The sequence below is a fragment of the Neofelis nebulosa genome, chromosome 11, assembly GCF_028018385.1.
Source record: "Neofelis nebulosa isolate mNeoNeb1 chromosome 11, mNeoNeb1.pri, whole genome shotgun sequence".
Lineage (NCBI taxonomy): Eukaryota > Metazoa > Chordata > Mammalia > Carnivora > Felidae > Neofelis > Neofelis nebulosa.
Window position 1 is genome coordinate 67300207 of NC_080792.1, and position 20624 is coordinate 67320830.

A 20624-nucleotide genomic window follows, 5' to 3' on the forward strand; every position below is an offset into this window, starting at 1 on the left:
GACCTGATGTGACCCCTGTCTGACTGTGGAGCAGCCCAGTGTGTCAGAAGCCTCTGTAGGAGCAAGACTTCTGTCCTGAGACCAGAGCTGATTATCTTCTCTGCTTTTTATTTATTTTTTGAATCCTCAGCTTTTGTTTTACCCTTTCTAAAAACTTTTAAGGTGGATTTTTAGTACAGAAAAGTCTACTGAATAAAACTAAACTGGCCCAGGTCCCCCAGCCAGCTCTTGTTGACACTTAGGACAAGAGATCCCTGAGCAGCCCTCCTGCCTTGCATGCAGATCCCATGCTTTTTCTTTGTGAGGTTTGTGTGTGTGTGTGTGTGTGTGTGTGTGTGTGTGTGTGTGTGTGTGTGTGTCACAAATAGACCCTGAGTGCCTTGGCTCCCGCTCCCTCCCTGGCAGTGCCCTGGTTTCTGGGAGTATCCAAGTGTGCCATGGGTATACCCACATCTGCTTTGGCATTATGCATTCAGTCCTGTGCCCTTGCTTTTCCATGTAACATGTATTTGGATCCTCCTGTGTCAGCGTGCCAGCCCACAGTGTTAACCCAACAGCCAGCAGAGTGCCCATCTTTGTGAGCTTTTGGTGGTTTGCTGTCAGGCCATTACAGTAGTGACTCATAGCACACTTTGCCCCTGTCTCCTGTACTCACGGGCAAAGACATAGTTGTCACATGTTCCTGGAAATGGTCATAAGGACACACACCATCACTGCCAGATGGCAGAACCCTCACACTCTCTATGCTCAGGGAGGCTTCAGTTTCCTTATGGACCCCTTCTGGAAGCAAAGCTCCATCTGTCCTGAGTGCACTGTGTCCCAGGTAGTCTCCTTTTGAATGTCTAGCCCCAGGTACTGCTCACGTTTTCTTTCTTACCTACGAGGTGTTGAGGAATGACAAGTACAGCCTTGGTCCCATTACCATGGCCACACTTGGAGTGGGCTCGCTGGACAGCCATGGGCCTGCTTGTGGCCTCTACAGGCTGGGGCTTACGTGGCACTCCCTTTAGGTGCCTCAATTATGTCCTGGAGGAGCTGAAGCACAATGCCAAGGCCAAAGTGATGGTGGCCTCTCACAATGAGGACACAGTTCGCTTCACGCTGCACAGGTAGGCACCCCCTTCAGCTGTCTGGTGTTCTTAGCGAGGGAGGGCTTGGGATGAGTGGTGTGGAAGCTATGCAGAGCGGTGGCATTTAGGGGTGATGTCTGTGGGATGAGCTAGAGTGGCACCTTTAGTGTCCTGCCAGCTTCCTGTCTCCCCAGGTCCAGCTGGCCATTGGCACTGCAGTAGCAAAAAGGCTATTTGCAGTGACTTGGGTTTTTAAAAATTAATACCTGACTTATTGAAATTTCAAATCAGAAATTAAATTTCATTAGGTGATTTAAATAGCTTGCTGAAATGCACAAATACAGTGTGCAATGTCAGATCCCCTCAGGAGGCCTCCAGCATATCATCTTATTTATAAATAGTTACTCTTAACATTTTAAACTGCATTTGGAACTTAATATAGTCTGTTTTCTCTTTAAGTGTGTGTCTTGTGGGGCAAAACTTTGGTAGAATCCATGCAAGTCTGATATAGGAATAAGGTGAAGTAAATTAAAAAAAATTTTTTTTAATGTTTTTAAATTTTTGAGAGAGACAGAGAGAGCATGAGAGGGGGGAGGGGCATAGAAAGAGGGAGACACACAGACTGTGAATCAGGCTCCAGGTTCTGAGGTGTCAGCACAGAGCCGAACACGGGGCTCGAACTTGTGAACCACAGAAATCATGACCTGAGCCAAAGTCGGACACTCAACCAAGTCACCCAGGTGCCCCATGAAGTAAATTCTTAAATATTCCAGTGTTATCACCATGTTTTTGTGTTTTCTATCTTAACCCAAGGAGCACCACATGAGGGGTCCTAGCCACTCCTGCTCCCCAGTCTCCACCTTCCTGGGCTTGAGGCCCGACAGCACGGTGGCCTCTACAGGCTGGGGCTTGGTGGCAGCGGTCTTGGTGGCTCTCGCCTTTTCCAAGAGCAAAGCAGGGCAGCCAAATTGTGGCCAAGCAGGGCTTCCAGAAGAAGCAGTGAATGAACAGCCAAGGCACGGCACAGCCAGCTGCCTGACAAGCTGACTCTGGTCACTCTACACCCATTTGGTGAAGCAGTGCTTATTCTCTGCTTGTGATGGCACTGCTTTTTCACAGCCTAAAATTGCAGCTGAAAACTATTATTTTTTTAAAATTTTATTTAAATCCAAGTGATTTAACATATAATACTCGTTTCAGGAGAATTTAGTGATTCATCACTTACATAGGACACCCAGGGCTCATCACAAGTGTCCTCCTTAATGCCCATCATCCATTTAGCCCATTCCCCCAACCCACTCCCCTCCAGCAACCCTCAGTTTGTTCTCTGTATTTAAGAGTCTCTTACGGACTGTCTCCCTCTGTTTTTCTTATTTTTTCTTACCTTCCACTATGTTCATCTGTTACTTAAATTCCACTTATGAGTGAAATCATGATATGTCTTTCTCTGACTTATTTTGCTTAGCATAATATATTCTAGTTCTATCCACATTGTTGCAAATGGCAAGATTTCATTCTTTTTGGTCGCCAATATTCCATTGTGTGTGTATGTATGTGTATATATATATAATATACATACATATATACATACATACATACATACATACACACCATATCTTCTTTATCCATTCGTCAGTTGGACATTTGGGCTTTTTCAATAATTTGGCTATTGTTGATAGTGCTGTCATAAACATTGGGGTGCATGTTCCCCTTCAAATCTGAATTTTTGTATCCTTTGGATAAATACATAGTAGTGTAATTGCTGGATTGTAGGTAGCTAGCTCTATTTTTTAAATGTTTGTTTGAGATTGAGGGGGGAGAGAGGGAGAGAGAATCTCAAGCAGGCTCGATCCCATGAACTCTGAGATCATGACCTCAGCTGAAATGAAGAGTCAGATGCTCAACCTACTGAGTCACCCAGGCATCCCTAGGGTAGTTCTATTTTTAATTTTTTGAGACACCTGCATACTGTCTTCCAGAGTGGCTGCACCACTTTGCATTCCCACTGGCAGTGCAAGAGGGTTCCCCTTTCTCCACATCCTCACCAACATCTGTTGTTTTCTGAGTTGTTAATTTTAGCCATTCTGACAGGTGTGAGGTGGTGCCTCATTGTGGTTTTGATTTATATTTCCCTGATGATGAGTGATGCTGAGCATGTTTTCCCGTTAGTGAAAACCATGATTTCTAATGCACAGCAGTTGCAGCTATCAGGGTGGGGATGTGAGTGCTGAGGCCACCAGTGCCACCCAGGCCGAGTATAGACTGTGGTAAGTCTCCCTCCTGAGAGTCCCTGCCAGGATCAGGGTCTGGCTGTATCTGTGGGATTGGTGAGGGGCTGAGTGGAGTCCTAGCTAGACAGGACTGCTCCACCTTCTTCCCTCCATCCCTGGGGACTTCCCAGCTGCTCATTTACTGCCTTGGATGCCCTAGCCTTGTGACTGGATGTCAGAGAGCCAGGGGTACCTTTTGTGCTTGGTGAAAAAAAAAGAAAAAAAATTCTGGTTTGACTTTTAAAACAGATGGTTTAAGTGGCAAATCTTAAAACCTGGTTTTCTCTTAGACTTAAAAAATATTCTGTTACTCCGTGATGGAAACTTGATCATCCACTAGATGATGTATACAAAGAGCCTCCCTGTGCCCCTGGCCTGGCACTTGGGAACCTGCACCCCTACACAAGTGGCAGGCCCACAGGGTCAGTGATGTACAAGTGGCATCTTCTTAGGTTTCAGTTATGAGCCCAGCAGGCTTTGCCTGACCACTCCCATTTTAGGTAGGGGTCACAGGTAGGTCACTCACCAGCTAGACAGAAAAGAGTGAAAGTTCTAAAGGTATAACCTGCCCTCAGAAGGGCTTCCTCTCTTCTGCTTTCTGAATCTTCCCGCCGAGAATAAGCCTGTTCTCAGCATCTTAGCCAGGGAGGCTCCTGCCCTGGACGTGGCTTCCTTTGTCTGAAGTGCCAGCTGAGTGCGCTCTCCTTTCTCATAGCCCCCAGGGCCCGTGCCACGCTCCACAAATACTATCATGGAGAAGGCTTGGCTCCTGCAGGACATGATTCTGTGTTCCTGCACTGGGAGCTGGGGAGCCCATGGCAGCTTGGGCTTACTTTCCCTGACGAAGTAGTGTGGGTCTCTGATGCCACATCAGGGAGCTCAGACAGCCTGTGTAAGCTTTGGCTGAGTGGCAAGCCAACCCAGAACTCAAGAGGCCTGGACAACAGCATGTTCTGTGGGCCAGCAGTGTTGGCTGGGTTCAGCTGGGGACTGCTTCTGCTGGCCCTGCCCCGAGATCTGACTTGTATCTGTGGTCAGCTAAGGCCTGACTGGACCTAAATGGCTTCATTCATGGCTGGGGCAGCAAAGGGACTGCATCACATCTAGTTTCCTATAGGCCAGTGCAGGCTTTGCCACATGGTGGTCTCAGGCTTCCAGAAGCCCTGAGAGGGCAAGCCTTTGCCCACATCACATTTGTTCTTCTCTTTTTGGCCAGAGGAAGTCAGGAGGCCTAGCTCAGAAGCCAGGTGGAGAACCTTGCCTGCTGGGAGAAGCTGCAGTCACATGGCCTAGCGGGTGGAGAGGGGTCAGCAGCCACTTCTGCAGGAACCACATGAATGTCCCCACCACTGCCAGTCAGGTGGGCAGCAACGTGGTGGCAGCCCTGCTCTCACAGGGTTCATGCTCCAGTGAGGGACAGAGATACTTAAGCTGGAGACCGGGGCCACATGGTAGAGACCATGGCCTGCTTTAGAGTAGGTGGCCCCCACATTGGAACCACTCTGACAGAAAGAGGGAGAGGACCTCTGGAGGATGATCCTCATGTGGAGGGCCGGGGTGAGATGTCCTCAATGCTCTAGGAGTGAGGGGCCTGAGACAGTGAGAAGAGGGGGACCCTGGAGACAGGGAAGCACACTGCTGGCCTGCAGCCTGGGTGTGTGTGAGGAGGACCCAGGCTAAACATGCCCTTGGAGGGAGGTGGAAGGATGAGGGCAGATTCCAGAGCGCTGGTAATTGAGTCTGGACATGTGGATACAGCAAGCTGGAGGTAAAAATATAAGAATCCTCAGTAAGTAGACATTGCAAACCTTGGAAAATTTTCTAAGACCATACAAGGGAGGTGTGAAGTCAGGAGAGGGTGCTGGACACAGTTGGGGGCCAGATGTTGGGCAGCACTAATAGAAATGTGAGCCACATCTACTCTAAATGTTCTACTAGCCACATAAGAGATGACGTTAATTTCCATAATACCTTTCAATTAGCCCAACATATCCAAAATATTACCTATATTCAGTATTTCAGAAAAACAATATTCTTTTTTCCAGTTTTCAAAATCCCATGTGTGTTAGATACTTCTAGCACGTCTCAGTTTAGACCAGTTGACTTTCAGAGACTCAGTGGGCACCAGTGGCTGGTGCTGCTGTATGGGACAGAGCAGCCAGTAAGGGGAGGACAAGAGACTGGGTGGGTGGAGGGATGTGTGGGACGGAGGGGATGTGGCACTGAAGGAGAGGGGCTCAAAAAGGGGTTGGACGAGGGTCTCTTGAGAGCTTTCCCAGGCCAGGCTTTGGGGCAGGCCTGCCTCACTAGGTTAGGACAGACGAGAGGGGAGAGGGAAGGGGCCATGGGGAGCAAGCATAGTGGGAGGGGGAGGCTGGCTGGGAGAGGAGGGAACTTGGTGGCCATGACCTGAGGTGGGACTTGCAGGGCAGATGCTTGGTCTGGGCAGCACAGAGCCTAAACCTATGCCCCACCCTGCAGGGGATGGAAACTGAAGTGTATGAAGATCTGGGAGTGGAAGTGGAGGGTTCAGAGCTAGCTCAGGTTGCCCTGGGGGCTCACCTGCCATCTTGTCTGTCTACAGGATGGAGGAGCTGGGCCTGCACCCTGCTGACCGTCAGGTGTACTTTGGACAGCTACTGGGCATGTGTGATCAGATCAGCTTCCCACTAGGTGAGCTGAGTCTCCCAGGGGAGCAGGGGTGGGGAAGTCTAGGACTGGGACTCACTGCTTCTGCCTGTGTGTACAGGTCAGGCGGGCTTTCCCGTGTACAAGTATGTACCCTATGGCCCTGTGATGGAAGTGCTGCCCTACCTGTCCCGCCGTGCCCTGGAGAACAGTGGTGTCATGAAGGGTGCCTGGCGGGAGAGGCAGCTGCTGTGGCAGGAGCTCAAGCGGAGGCTCCGCACAGGCAACCTCTTTCACCGTCCAGCCTAGTGCTCGTGGGGCACCACCACCCACCTTCAGACTTGGCCTTCAGATGCTCCCTTGCCTGGGCTATGGCCTCCTAGGCCAATGCCACATTTATAGCCCAACCAAAACTTCACGTGGATTCACCTTTTTATGCCCCAAGACTATGAGATCCACTGGAAATCAGGCCTCGGTGCCCCTCTGGCCTCTGCCCAGGACATGGGCACCCAGACCATGTCTGCTGCTTGCCAGAGCCACTGGGAACTGTCAGGGACTGCCCTTCAATAAGTGGGCACAACCCCATGACTTTGGACCCAAAGGACCACCTTCTGACAGAGTTCATCCAGCCCATACCCGGAGCCCCTCAGGTGGGTAGTCACCAGTGGGGAAGCTGGCCTGGTCAATAAACCACTATTCCTGCAGCCCTCAACTTCTTTCTTGCAACGCTTTTCCCCCTCAAGTCCTCCTGTGGGGTCAGTATCAAAGACAGAGTGTTCTGATGGCTCTGCCTCTCTGTCACCATGTGTCCCTGGGAGTGAGGCCCACCATGGGTGGAGTGGACCCACCAATCCTTCCTTCAGGCTGTATCACAGATTTGGCTATGTAGGGTGCTAGACACTCCCACCCCAAGATGACAGATAGCTGCGCCCCTGGGCACAGACCAATGCAGACAGGATGCTCCTGGGGTGGGCTTGCTGCTTCCCCACCCTGGACTCTCTCTCCCCCGCCCCCCCGACACTTGCTGCTCGGTGCCCTTCACCCCAGTTGTCCTAATGACCCATCAGGCTCCTAGTGTTGTGACCAGAGCTGACTCATAGCTGCCTCCTCCCTCTAGTCCTCAGCCCCAGAGCAGACTAGATGTAGTCTTAGTGCCCTGGGGGAAAGGTGGTATGGCTGGGCCTGCAGCTCCATGAGGGAGCTCCAGAGGGGGTGCCCCTGGGAGGAACCTCTGTGACATGGGGAGTGGGGGCATCTGCTGGCTCCTCCATAGGCCATGGAGCTACCAGGTGAGGGCCCCAGTCATGGCAGATACCACAGAGCTGTCATATAAGCCACGTGCAGGCCACACTGTGGCACCTTTATTTCTCTGGGCCTCAGAGGGCTTGGGCCTTGGAGCCTCTCCCACTGACTTGGGCTGCATCTGCCAAGGGAAGGGCTGAGACCAGAACAAGCATGAAGCCTGAAGCATGGCAGAGATTGGGTGCGCCCAGTGGAGTGAGAAGGTGCTAGGACCTCCAGCCCTACTGTGCTCAGCTCTGAGGCATCCGATTAGCAGGATGGGCCCACTCTTCCCTTTACCATACCATCCTAGCTTTGGACAAAAGCAAAGGTGGATGGCAGGTGCAGCCAGAGTCCCATCTGGCCTCTCCTCAGAGGGCTGACTCCTCCTGCAGGCAGCTGGGAAGGTGGTGGCCAGGTTCCATTCAGCTTTCTGCTGCCTGTAGCAACTGAGGAACAGGGCTGTCTTCTCAGCTATGATGGGCAGCAGGTAACTGGCAGGGACCCCATCTGGTCATAGAGCTGTCTTCCCCGCCTGGCAGCCCCTCTGCTGCAGCTTCCGGATGAGTTCCAATAGGTTCATCTGCAGTGTCAGCTCCTGAGATGCAGAAGGGCTGCTGTGAGGCCAGCATGACACCTAGACTCTCCTGCACTGGCAAGAGCCCCAGGCAGAAGCCTCCTTTTCCCAAGGCCCACAGGCAGCTACCAGGGCCTAAGAGTGCCAAGCAATGAACCCATGGGACTGACTTCCAGTGAATCCTGCCCATGGCTTGCCAGAAAGGGGAAAAAGTGGGGATGCCACCCCCAACAAGGCTGCAGTTGTCCAGGCTTGGTGCACACGGAGATGTATGTAGGGAGGAGATGAAGGTCCTGTGAGTAGCAGGCCTGGGGAAGGGGAGGCAGAGGCAGTGGGACTTGCCTTACTAATTTCTCCCTTCTCCCCTCTGTCTACACACCCTGGGCCTGGCTCCCCAGTGACCAATGATAAAACCCCAGAGGGAATTGGACCTTTGGGAACCAGCATCCCCTGGGCTGCACCAGGGCAAACCTGAGGCACTGACCTGTGGGTTGGTGGTCACATAGAAGCCAGCAACCCCTGCCTTCTCCAGTGTGCTCTGCTGGTCTGCCACCTTCCGGTCTAGCTCTAGGACAATCTTCTGGTCCATTGCCCGCTGCTCCTCACGAATCCGGTGTTCCACTGCCTGCACGGTGAGGGCGGCTCAGGGGGTTAGCCCCCTGCCCATCAATGCCTCAAACATACATTGGTGGCTTGCCACTTCCTTTAGCCCTCCCCCACCCCCCCACCTTCCCAATCATTCCAAGGCCACTGATGGTGCCCTTATTGCACCAGGTTGCTCCCTCCTCGGCCACACTGAACCCTGGAGAAAAGTTCAGCTGCCTCACCCCAAATGTTCTCCCTTCCAGGACCTCCGGCCAGGTGTCCCTCCTTTGCTGTGCCAGACTTTGCCCAGCAATGACCGCTCAGGACCACCATGAGCTGGCCAGATGCCAGATCCACCTCTGCTTACTATCAAGTTGCCAACCACCTCTGTGCCTTTGCATATGTTCCCTCCCCATTGGGACTGCCAATCAACCCCAGCTCAGCACCTCTTCCCTGTATGCCCTGGCTTGGGGCCGTCTGGGACCCTGTACAAATCCCTCCATGCACTCCTACCACCCATGGCTTCTCAGTTACATATGGGTCTCTTGGTTGTCCTGAGCAATCTGGGAACAGGACAGGCCTCTGGGGCTGGCCTCATAATCCCACCATTGCCCTTGCACCTCTAAAGCCTTGGGGCACAACGGCCTCCCACTCAGCACCTGCCCTGCACAGGCCCGGCCCATGAGCAGCTGCAGCCCCAGGGAGCAGGGAATCATATGCTTTTACCCAGTTCTGCCACATCCCAACCTCCACGGTGAAGAGCCATACTGGGGGCTCATCAGGTCTCTAGTGGACCACCCAAGCTGAGGCCCAGAGCAGACAGCAGCTCCCATTCCACCCTGGGCCCCCTCCACCATGGCCCAGTCACCCTGCCCACACCCCTACCTCCAGCTCACGCTGCTGAGTTGCCTGGAGCACGGGCAAGTTGTGGGGTCGGCAGGCCTGCTGGGCTTCCTGGTGCTTTTGCCGCAGCGCCTGCCTGAGCACTAGGAGGAGATGAGACCAGAGAAGTCAGGTAGGTGGTGGGAGGTGAGATGGGAGGGGGTCAGGGAACACCTCTTGCCTCAGCACCTGCCCTGGCTGTCCCACCATGGGGCAGCCAGGACAAGGCGCAGACATGAAGCCCTGCCTGATGACCCAGCCTGCCCGAAGCCCTGCACTAGCAGCTGGGTGGAGTTCTGGGGGATGCCCAATCCCCTAGCTCACTCAGTCTTTCCCTCAGCCAGGGCAGGGCCATTCTCTAGCAGCGAGGATCGAGGGGACTCGGTGCAAGAATGCAACAGAGGAGGGTGAGCGAGGGCAGGCTGGTGTAGGGGTGGGGCCAGGGCTATAGCCCGGGGTCAGAAGACCAACAGGAGTGGGAGACTGCGGTCTGGAGGCTTCTAGGTTCAGATGGCCACAGGCCAGCATTCCTGGGTGTGAGCTGCCCATCACCCATGTGATATATACAGAGATGTCCAGGAGACCACCCAGGCAAAGGTCTGGGAAAAGGAGGATGAGGAGTCATTGTGCCAAAGCATGGCATGGTCTCTGCTTCCAGAGGCATGGTTGTGTCACTCCCTCAGAGCTGCCCTTCAGGGTGGGCAGACCTGCCCCACCCCATCCACCACTCCCAGAGGGAGTAGGATGGGCCCAAGGATGAGATGAGCCATTAGAGGTCCTCTGCTGGGGGTGGGGGGGGGGTGTCTATGTTACTTGGAGAGGAGTTCACCAAGGCCACTGAGGAAAGCTCCTACAGTTGCCACTAAATCATACCATAAACATAAGCAAAGTTGTCTAGTCTGATAGGACTGGACTGAGGAGAAAGGTATCATGGGATGGAAAGAAACCAATCACAAAACAGAATATACAAAACTCTACAGCATAGATCCTAGATCCATGTCAAATGGCTAGATCTCTCCTGTAAGGAGGGGTCCTCGGCCATAAGGAAACAAACCCAACACTAGGTCTTAGGCAGATACCTCTTAGCCAGTGGTTTGGCACCTGCTGTGCCCTGAACCTTACCAATCTCCTGTTTCTTGGCATTCTGTGTACACCTCAACAATGGCATTTATCACATTAAATGAGTGTGAAACCAAGAACCACCCTTGAGACACCTGCATACACACAGGGACAAGGAAGATGCTCCCTGGTAAATGTTTACACCACGTGGAGGCAGGATGGGAGGAAATAAATAGATAAATGCAGGAACACGTTATCTCCTTCACTTTGTTTATCAAACATTGCTGCAAATCTCAGGACAACATCCAGCTTCCACTGGGTGAGACGAGAGCTGTGGCCACTGCCTGGCTTTAGCAGTGACCAAGGAAAGCAATGGCAGCCAATCACCACCACCTGCTGAGTCGGAAGGAAAAGCAGAAAGTCACAGGGTACTCACCCATTGCTGGTGGCATCAAAACCTGTCCAAAACTTCTGAAGCACAAGTAGCAAGGTGTCTAGAGGATTATCAAAACATCTTCACTAAAAGGAACCAGGACTCTGGAGTAACTGCTGCCCTCCCTGCCCGCCCCCCTTTATTATTCAGAGTGCTTTATTCACTCCCTGAACTAGTAATCTCTGTGGATAAACAAAGGCCACCCACATGAGAACGAGAACTACTTACTGACAGCAAGAGTAAGTGACCATCACTGCCTGCATTTGGTAGAGACTCAGCCACAGGCAGGAGGAGTGGGAAAGCTTTTTGGTGGCCAAAGGGAAAGGTCCATCCTGATAGGAGGCTGCTGAAGCTGGAAACAGACTGAGGCAGGGAAAGACAAGAAAAGATGAGCCTGAACACCTTCCTGTACCAGAAAGCAAGGAAGTGCTCCAAGAATGATGGGGACACATCAAAAGAACACAGGAGCCAGCCCAAGAGCTCTCCCACTGACCGTATGTGGCCCAATTTGAGCATTATAAAGAATAATGAGCTATGTACTTTGGATTTTTGACTGTATGCATTTTACGCCTCAATGGAAAGGTTTACAAAGACAACCACTCCAACAGCAGGGAAAATGTAACACCAATTCTATAAAAACTTAAAAACCTGAAGAGAACGCTTCCCAACTCATCCTATGAAGCCAGCCTTACCCTAATAACCCATGCAAAGGCATTATAAAAAACTACAGATCAATGTTCATTATGAACACAGAAGCAAAAATTCTTAACAAGATTTTAGCAAATCAAATCCAACATAGACAAAAAGGATAATACATCCTGACCAACTAGGATTTATCCCAGGAATTAAAAACATCAGTGTAATTCACCATAGTAACCAAAAAGCCGCATGATCATGTCAATACATCTAGAAAAAGGGATTCAACAAAATCCAATGTCGGTTTCTGAGAGAAATGCTAATTTCTGCCATAAACGTTTAAGTTGCATATCATTGGGTCTGCAACTGCTGTCCAGTTTACAGGAAACAGGGTGGAGAAATGGTTAAATGACAGCACGAGGAAGCAATGTGACAGACCCAGCATGGGGACATTCTCTTCAAAAAGTCAATGCCATAGTAAATGTTTGAGACTATTCCAGGAGCAGAGACCAAAGTAACCAAATGCAATGCATAAACCTACACTGTCCTTACAGAGACAGTTTGTGACAAGTTGGGTAATGTGACTGTGAACTGAAGGTCAGAAGACACCCTGGAATGATTAAATTCTCAGGATGCTGTCCCTGGTCACATTGGAGTGTTCTTGTTCTAGGGCACTGGTTCTCAATCCTGGGCCAAGGTTGACTCCCAATGATGTCTGGAGACATTTTTGGCTGTCACTGGAGGAATATGCCACTGTCATCTAATGGGTAAAAGCCACGGATGCTAAACATCCTGCAATGCACAAGACACTGTCTCACCATTAAGACTTGTTCAGCCACAAATAACAGTGCTGTGTTAGAAAACCCCAGTCTAGAGGAATGCTGAAGACCCAGGGTGAAACCCTATGGTGTTGCATATATATTTAGAGGTATTAAGAACTTCGGCAAAATGTTAATTATTGAATCTACCTGGAGGGGATACAGGTATACATTATTCTTCCAACTTTACTAAATATTTTAACCTTTTTTTTTTTTTTTTAAATAAGTTTGGTAAAAATACAATAACAAAGGTAGGAAATCTCATGGGGGCAGGGAGAACTACCCAGCATACCTTGCAGGAAGGGGCTCCGGAGACCCCCGAGTGGGTACGCCTGGGAGGAGCCAAGGGCTGAGGGTGTGGCTCGAGTGAAGAAGTTTTTGGTTCCAAAGGGTGACACAGGGCATAGTGCGGGTGAGGGGGCAGGGGTGGTGTGGGGCTCTGCGCCGCTGGAAGGGGAATTGACCCTAAAGCACGGAAGAACTGTCAACACTTTGGAGCATCACCGAAGGTAGTCAGCCGCTACCGCTGACCGCCAGCACCAGGATCCGCCCACGGAATGACCACACAGGAAGGCCTTGGGCCATCTTGCGTGGACGAGGGTGGAGACAAGGCTAAGTCTGGGCAGGGAGTGTCGATGTTATGTTGATGCGGGGTCGTGCAACTGACAAAATTAAACTGCCTTGACCTTTTTGTCACCAAAAAAGCGCTAGCAGTCTCCGCGCGCTTGACCTGGTCAATTTTAGGGTCTTCATCCGAGCGACACCCAGGGAAGGACTCGGCCTACACAGACACCGAGAGCTAAACTCCCGGAGGAGAAGCGTGCGTCGTCCCGCCTCCCCCGCGCACCTCGGTGCTCATTCTGTAGCCGCAGGCGCTGATTGTACAGGCTCTTCTCGGTGAGGTGCTGGATCTCCAGCAGCCCCTGCACGATCTCGAACACGGTGCCGTCAAGAAGCGCCAGAGCCAGGTCGCTGAGCGTGGTGTAGGACAGGCGCTGCTGGAAAGAGCTGCGGGCAGAGGGACGCGGTGAGCGCGGGCGGGACCCAGGGCCGCCTCAGCTGCCCGCTCCGCCTCACCCCGCGGCCGCGCACCTGGGAAGCTCTTTAACTAGGCTCTGTAGTGCAGATAGCAGCTGGTAGTGCCGCTCCTGCTGTCGGGCCCCATCTACCGCCTCTTCGAAGGCGCCACCGTAGCGCTCCATGGTGGTCGCGCCCAGTCAGCCGCCGGCCGGAGCAACCCACGCCTCCTCTGCGTCAGGTCCGAGTGAGACGCATCCCGCCCATTTTACGACCATCTCGAACGCGGCGCGTCCCGCCCCCTTTTACGACAGTTGAGGCGGTGCGGCCCACCTCCTGCGCCCTCCCGTACGAGGCTCGCTCCGCTCTTACGCAGAAGTTCCTAGGAGGGTCCCTCATTGTCCCCGCCCCTTATCCTGCCATTTGGCCCACGCGACCTAAGGCATAACACCACAGCCTCGAAATCGCGAGATTTCGAAGAAGCCCACCCTGCCCGCCCCGAGTCGGCGCGGACCGAGGCCCCGCCCCACTGGGCTAACTCAGCGAGGGTGTGGGTGTGGTCCAGCGCATGCGCCTGTTGGGATGCCGTGTGGTTGCTGCTGTCGCAAAGTGTTTGCTCCTCTTTGCTCCCGGCAAAAGCGCTTGAGTCACTGAGTCCCGAGCTCCACCAATACTAGCGGCGTGACCTTGGGCCATTTTTGTCACCTTCAGGCCTCAGTCTCCTTGTCTTCCACTCATGGGGCGTTTGTCCGGGTTACCTGTCAAGCGAGACCCCTCTCTCCCTCTCTGACACGGGGTCTGGGAGCTCCAGCAGCGGTGGTGCAGGAAGGGTCTGCGCGCTGGAGGAAGGATGGCGGTGAGTCCCTCGCCCTCCCAGCCCCAACACCTTCGTGGGAGAGCTCTGTTCCCACCCCCTATCTGCCTCCACCAGCGTCGTCAACGTGTCGAAGAAAACCTGGCCCAATGCTTCAATCCAACATTGAGAATAAAAGTCCTGGAATCCATAATTACACTGTTCATAAGCCACAAAAATATACAAAACAAAGTTTGGATTGCTGAATATCCTGCTGGACTCATGGGGGCAGGGGATTCCCGCCATGGAGAACTAGCATCATGTTTTCTTCATCTCAGTGGGAGAGTATTCAGTGCTGCCAAAAACTGGGAAGAGGCTGCTGTATAGCAAAATGCAAAAGTAGGTAGATTCATGAAGAAGACAACCAGAAAGAAGGCTTGTGTGGCCAACTTGAGCAGACAAATCCAACTGACTATGGATAGAATGCCCAGACTTTGGAGGAGAAACGCATGCTGACGCCCTGGGGGCTATGTAGGATCAGCCCCAAGGAGAGGAGGCAGCTTAACTAGGGCGTTATCTGGGGTGATTGATTCCTTGAAGAAGACTCCTTAACCAAACTTTGGTCAGGCTCCCTTTAGCTCTCTTTTTAACTAGGCCTCATGCTTGGGCCCTGTCTTAAGCCTGCCTAGTCTAGTTGCAGCAAGAATCCTGGTAAGTCAGTTTAGAGAGAATTCCCTACCTTTGACATCTGATTTTCCTTGAAACCGATCAGATTCCTTGTCCCCTACTCTCCTATTCTCAAGAGGACCCATGTGGCTGGGCTGCAGCAACCAAAGGGAGAGTGCAGCGGGATACATGTTACAGAGGCTCCTGAGGGATTGTCCTAAGAGCAGTAGGGAGATCTGAAGGTTTGGGGGCACAGACATGATCAGATTTGCCTTTCACAAGCCACTCAGTAGCCACCATGCTGGTGAGATGACAGGGCTTCACCTGGGTCAGGGTCAGGGGAAGGCAACACAGGGAGGTGAGGTTCTAGAGCCATCTGGGGTTGTACTGAAGTCCCCACTTACTCCTCACAGTTTTCTCCACGATGTTTCCTCAGTCCTGGCAGGAGTGGCTCTCCCTTCCCCACATATGCTCTGAGTCTGGGGCCAGGAATGAATACAATGAATGAATGACAAGCACTCAGGCCAGTGCTGTAGAGTATGGAGGACAGGCAAAACCCATAGCTGGAGGTGCACACTGGCACCTTGCACCACACTCCTAGCTGGTGGCAGGAGCAGGAGCTGCGACTTGGGCACTGAGCGGCTGTGAGTGGCTGGAGGAATGGGCTGGTTTAGGCCAGGATGCTGTCACCTCCCTGGAGGTCATGGTTAGAGGGTGATAGCAGCATCTGGGTGAGGGTGCCCACCAAGTTCTGAAGGAGACCTGGGTGACGGGAAGTGATGGGGATTCAGTCTGGGCCCACCTCTCAGTTCCCCATCTGTGAAGGGTACCTGCATGAAGCCTGGAGTCTAAGATAGGGATTTGTGCTGTGTCATCTGGGTGACCATAAGGCCCCTCTGCCCATACAAGCTCAGTGTATCTGGTTGTTCCAAGTCCTGGGAAGGCCAGGTCGGCAAAGTCTGGCAGACCTGGTTTGGAGGCTGCTCCACAGTCTTGTTCTGCTGCTGGAGCAGGAAGGCCCTCTCTGGCAACCCTACTCTGACTTGCATTAGGGGCCCTTCTCCCCAGTGTGGACATAGACAGTGGGTCACTCAGGCACAGGGACTCCTGGGCTACCTCAGGGTCATCACAAGGGCCCAGTCTGGAGGGAGGTGTTCTGACCGCCAGATCGCCAGGGCTGATGGTTTTGGCACCACTGGGAGCTTTGTCTGCAGGAACAGGGGACTGGCATGTAGCTGGGACATGCAGTGGGGGTACACATCCCCTGTGTATCTGGACTCAGTGGAGCCACATAACACTCACACTGGATAGTGTCTACCATGGACTTTCACTCTGTAGTCACTATCTGTCCACTCCACTTGACCTCCCAAGCCTAAGAACCTGGCTGGTAGCACTTCAGTGACTGGAGCACACTGGGCTGACTCTTCAATATCAGGCGGGTACAGTTGATTGTATTGTGTGCTGGGGAGCTACAGTCCCTGTCTCTGACTGTGTGCCTGAACAGGCACAGCTGAGTCTGTGGCGTGAGGGGGTGTGTATCTATGTGTGTGGGGCTAAAAGCTTCACTGTGAGGTTTTTATAGGGGTTGGTGCTTGAGTGTTGTGTGTGCTTTGAGTTTTTGTGTGTGAGTGTCTTATTGTGTACATAGAGACATGGTTCTGCTCTGGTGTCCTGGCACCCTGCACACATCCACATAGGCCATGCAAACAAAGGCATGAACCACAGCTGATGGAAGTCTTGGCAGAACATCTGTGAACCTTCTAGAATGCTGGGGAGGCCTGTGGAGCCTCTTTTGAGGTCACTTTTTACTCACAACCTGACTCCTGAGGAGCTCTGCTGAGGTGTGGGCTCCTTAATGGGCTTCTCAGTGATGGGGCATACCACAGCCCCTGCTGCAGTTCTGGCCCTTTTGTTTCTTTGTCATCCTTTTTGGTGTGTGAGGCAAGGACAAACACATGATGGGTTTGTCAGTGTGCGCTGCAGATATCTATGAAGTTAGTACGTGAAGTCAGGTCATGTTATTATGGAGGCTGAAAAGTCCCATGATTGGCCATCTGCAAGCTGGAGACCCAGAAAAGCTGATGGTGTAATTTGGTGTGAGTCTGAAGGCCTGAGAACAGGGGAGCCAATGATAAAAATCCCAGTCTGAGAGCAGGAGATGTGATGAGATGTTCCAGCTCAGACAGCAAGGCAAAGAAAAAGGGTTGAATTCTTCCTTCCTCTGCTTTCTGTTGTTTCTATTCAGGCCCTCAGTGGGTTGGATGATGCCCACACACAGGGTGGGGACAATATGCTTTGGAAGCCACTGATTCAGTGGAAATGCTGCTCTGACCTGGAAATTTCTTTACAGACATACCCAGAAATAATGTTTAATATAGACTCCTGATGATTAGTCAGGCTGACACATAAAATTAACCTCCTAAGCCCACCCCTTGTCAATTTGGCACCCATATACATCTTTAAGCCATAAATAAATGCCAAATAAGGACAGTAACAAGGTCATGATTCTGTCTAGCATGATACAACCTTTGTAAGACCAAAAAGGCACTAACTCCTTCCCTAGAAGAGGAGGGAAGTCCTTGAGTGATGTTTACTTTTCTCCTTGAAACCATGTAACTTAAACACTATGATGTAGAATTGGCCATACTTAAATCCTTTAACAAAAATTGGTACATCTTATGTTACATGATAATAATGTAAGGGAGGAAAGAAAACAAAGACAGACACAAATGTATTCATAGTAAAATAAGGAGGAAATATTCATGACTATTATAGTCCTCATATAACTGATCATGTGGTCGTAGCTAGTATTTATAGTTACCTTCTTCCACTACTCCTCTGTATCCCTGTGCCTTTACCAAGCGCTTCAGCTAATTTTTGTTCTTTACCTGGTGGGTAAACCTAACCCTTTATTCCCGAAGGGTCTGGGCCATTAATAATCCTGCCTATTAATTGGGTCATTATAGTTTTACATTAACCTTGATCACAAGGCATGGTAACACTAGGAGAGGCCCTAAGGGATCTCCTGTATATTCTTCCTTACTTCCATTGTGGAGTAGTAGTCCAATTTGCCCTTGGTAGTCAGGGTAAATCACCCCAACCAGCCTTCTTTGCTTATTGATTCAGAGGCATGAAGAGACCAAAGTGGCTGAGTGGCAGTCTTAACCTCCAGTTCAATAGAATCATTGTGTCTCCTAGTGGAAGCCTTTCTCCCTCTGTGTTTCAAGACCTTCAGGCCAGCAAAGCATGAGGTTGTGGGAGTAGGAATCAGAAATTTTGCTAGTGGGTGACTAAGGTAATGGGAGTGGTGCTATTTCAGTTTACATCCCTCAGTTCCTGGACCTATGGCTTCTGGCTATTGGAAAAATAGCACCATGCATTGGATGCTGATTCAGAGAGTATACAATCTTCTGGAGAATCTTGCCTCAGCCCTGCAAGATACTGCCACTTAGGTGACACTGTAATTGAGTCTTCAAAAGTCTATTCTATCATTCTATCCAGGCGCCTGGGTGGTTCAGTCAGTTAAGCATCTGATTAAGTGTCCGACTCTTGATTTCGGCTCAGGTCATGATCTCACAGTTGTGAGACTGAGCCCTGCATCAGGCCCTGTACTGGGCATTGAACCTGCTTAAGATTCTCTCTCTCTCCCTCTCTCTCCCTCTCTCTCTATCAAGAAAAAAAAATTCTGTGAAGCTAGTTGTTTCAGGATGATGGGATACATGGTAAGATCAGTGAATTCCATGAGCATGGACTCATTGCTATAGTTCTTTTGCTGTAAAGTGAGTTTCTTTTTTTTTTATTAAAAAAATTTTTTTTAACGTTTATTTATTTTTGAGACAGGGAGAGACAGCATGAACAGGGGAGGGTCAGAGAGAGAGAGGGAGACGCAGAATCTGAAACAGGCTCCAGGCTCTGAGCTGTCAGCACAGAGCCCAGCATGGGGCTCGAACTCACAGACCGCGAGATCATGACCTGAGCCGAAGTCGGATGCTTAACCGACTGAGCCACCCAGGCGCCCCTATAAAGTGAGTTTCTTAATCAGAAGCAATGCTGTGTAGAATACATGACAGTGGATAAGACATTCTGTAATTCCACGGATGGTAATTTTGGCAGAAGCATTGTGTGCAGGGAAGGCAATCTGTATCCAGAGTAAGTGTCTATTCCAGTAAGGACTAGACAGTACCCCTTCTACGGTAGAAGGAGTCCAGTGGAATCAATCTGCCTCCAGGTAGCTGGACATTACTCCTGTATAGTGGTGCAATATTGGCATTCCATGTTGGCCTCAGCTGCTGGCAGATTGGGCACTCAGTGATGACCATCTCCAAGTCAGTTTGGTGAGAAGTCCATTTTGCTGAATCTATATGTAACCTTCACCCCTGCCACCATTGCCACTTTGTTCATGAGTCCATTGGTCAGTGACAGGGGTGGCTGGGCAAAGAGGCTGACTGGTATCCAGAGAATGGATCATCCTATCCACTTGATGATTGAAATCCTCCTCTGCTGAGGTCACCCTTTTGTGACCGTTCACATTGGACACACGTTTCTTCTCCTTCCCCTTCTTCTCCTTCTCCTTTTGCTTATTCAGGAAGGTCTGTCCACACACCTCTTTCCCCAAGTTTGTTACCATTTTTTCAGTCATGTTCCTTCCAAGTCCCTGACCATCCAGCCAAGCCTATGAATTGGTAATGGCACATCTGGCCATTTCTCTTTCTGAGCAAAGTGCACAACCAGGTGCTCTGCTAGGAGTTCTATACACTCGAAGGGTTTCCTTTCACCATTGTCTTTCAGGGATGCCCCAGACAGGACCTTTCGTGCTCTTGCTGTCCATTTTCAGGTGGTCATGCAGACCCATCTGTAAACTAGGCCCACATCTTCTCTTTCTCTGTCATAGGAAACTCCCCATGTTAGGCCATAGGTGCAGGCTGGGAGAGAAGGCAGTGTAGCAGGAGTGGGAACCATGGGCATTTGGGCCACTTCTTCATGTAACTTACTTGTCTTCAGGGCCTGATCAGGCCCAATGACATCATCCATTTGATGATGAAGTGCTGCTGTGCATGCCCGGTGTTGTGGCTTGGTGGGTCAGATGGCACCCAGTTCATGATGGGCAGCTCAGGTGATGGGCAGATCATGGTAATTTGGTGGCCATAGTTCAGTGTTCAGTCTCTCCTAAAACTCAGTAGTGGGCTAAGAGCTGTTTCTCAAAAGGAGTGTAATTATCTGTAGACGATGGCAGGCCTTACTCCCAAATCCTGAAGGCTTGCACTGTAGTTCACCAATAGGGGCCTGCCAAAGGCTGCAAACAGCACCTCTGCCATTGACCCTTCAAGCACACTTGGATCTGCATGGGCACTGGAATCAGAGGTGAACACACCTTAAGTGATAGTCACTGTACCTCCTGAAGCTCTTTGGGTGACTGCCAGCCTCAAAGCATAGTCTCCTTGTTCTGGCCAGCCCATGCATGGCCATGGTCCTGTGGGGAAGCTGCCAACCTCCCCAGAACCTCTCTTTGTCTCTCCCCTTTAATAGCATTCCTTTTGGATACTCTTTGGGATGCCCACCCATGAAATTCTAGTCCAGGTAGATGGGTGCAGTAGAGCATTCTGAGTCAGGGCAACTGGGCTGGAATGGTGTCCACTGGGCATGCCAGTGGCTCCAGGTATGTGGGGCAGGTTGGGTCTGGGGAGGAGGGTGACACTTAATGCCACTGTAGTTAAGGTTAAAATGATTAAAAATCTAAATGTAATGTGATGGGCATTTTACTACCTTTTTTTTTTTAAGGGACTTGTTAACATGCAGAAAAAAAAAATGTCCCAATGGCTTCAAGTGTAAATATATTAGGTCAAAGAAACGAATTACTGATATATGATAAAGCATAGATGAATCTCAAAAACATGATACTGAGTGTAAGA

At 51.0% G+C, this 20624-nt stretch overlaps 2 protein-coding genes across 10 annotated transcripts in view; one reads left to right on the top strand and one right to left on the bottom strand.

The window, feature by feature from the left end:
- PRODH (proline dehydrogenase 1) overlaps positions 1-20624 on the top strand; it is a 59782-nt gene that overhangs the window by 17132 nt on the left and 22026 nt on the right. For 3 of the 7 annotated variants that reach the window (XM_058693059.1, XM_058693061.1, XM_058693057.1), the window contains 2 exons: positions 1011-1109; positions 5925-6680. In XM_058693059.1, coding sequence (XP_058549042.1) covers positions 1011-1109; positions 5925-6351 — 526 coding nt within the window. In that variant the 3' untranslated portion in view covers positions 6352-6680. The other 4 variants (XR_009251127.1, XM_058693058.1, XR_009251126.1 and 1 more) reach the window with 4 other exon arrangements.
- On the bottom strand, positions 7292-13564 carry DGCR6L (DiGeorge syndrome critical region gene 6 like). Of its 3 annotated transcripts, XM_058693062.1 has the most exons (5): positions 13332-13471; positions 13087-13247; positions 9297-9397; positions 8311-8451; positions 7292-7847 (listed from the first exon to the last, which is right to left on the bottom strand). In XM_058693062.1, exons 1-5 carry the CDS (start codon positions 13439-13441, stop codon positions 7764-7766), a joined length of 597 nt encoding a protein of 198 aa, XP_058549045.1. In that variant the 5' UTR covers positions 13442-13471; the 3' UTR covers positions 7292-7763. The 3 variants fall into 3 exon arrangements, with proteins under 3 accessions (XP_058549045.1, XP_058549046.1, XP_058549047.1); XM_058693063.1 differs by lacking the exons at positions 7292-7847; positions 8311-8451; positions 9297-9397 and adding exons at positions 9404-10748; positions 12532-12704 and having other exon boundaries at positions 13332-13564; XM_058693064.1 differs by lacking the exons at positions 7292-7847; positions 8311-8451; positions 9297-9397 and adding exons at positions 9404-10745; positions 12532-12704 and having other exon boundaries at positions 13332-13563.

Excerpts from the sequence above, each read along its gene's own strand:
- DGCR6L (XM_058693063.1), bottom strand. The coding sequence starts at position 13,441 with ATGGAGCGCTACGGTGGCGCCTTCGAAGAGGCGGTAGATGGGGCCCGA. Across the intron at positions 13,248-13,331 it reads CTAGTTAAAGAGCTTCCCAG|CTCTTTCCAGCAGCGCCTGT; the intron begins GTGCGCGGCCGC and ends CTCTGCCCGCAG. Across the intron at positions 12,705-13,086 it reads GCTACAGAATGAGCACCGAG|GGTCAATTCCCCTTCCAGCG; the intron begins GTGCGCGGGGGA and ends TCCGTGCTTTAG.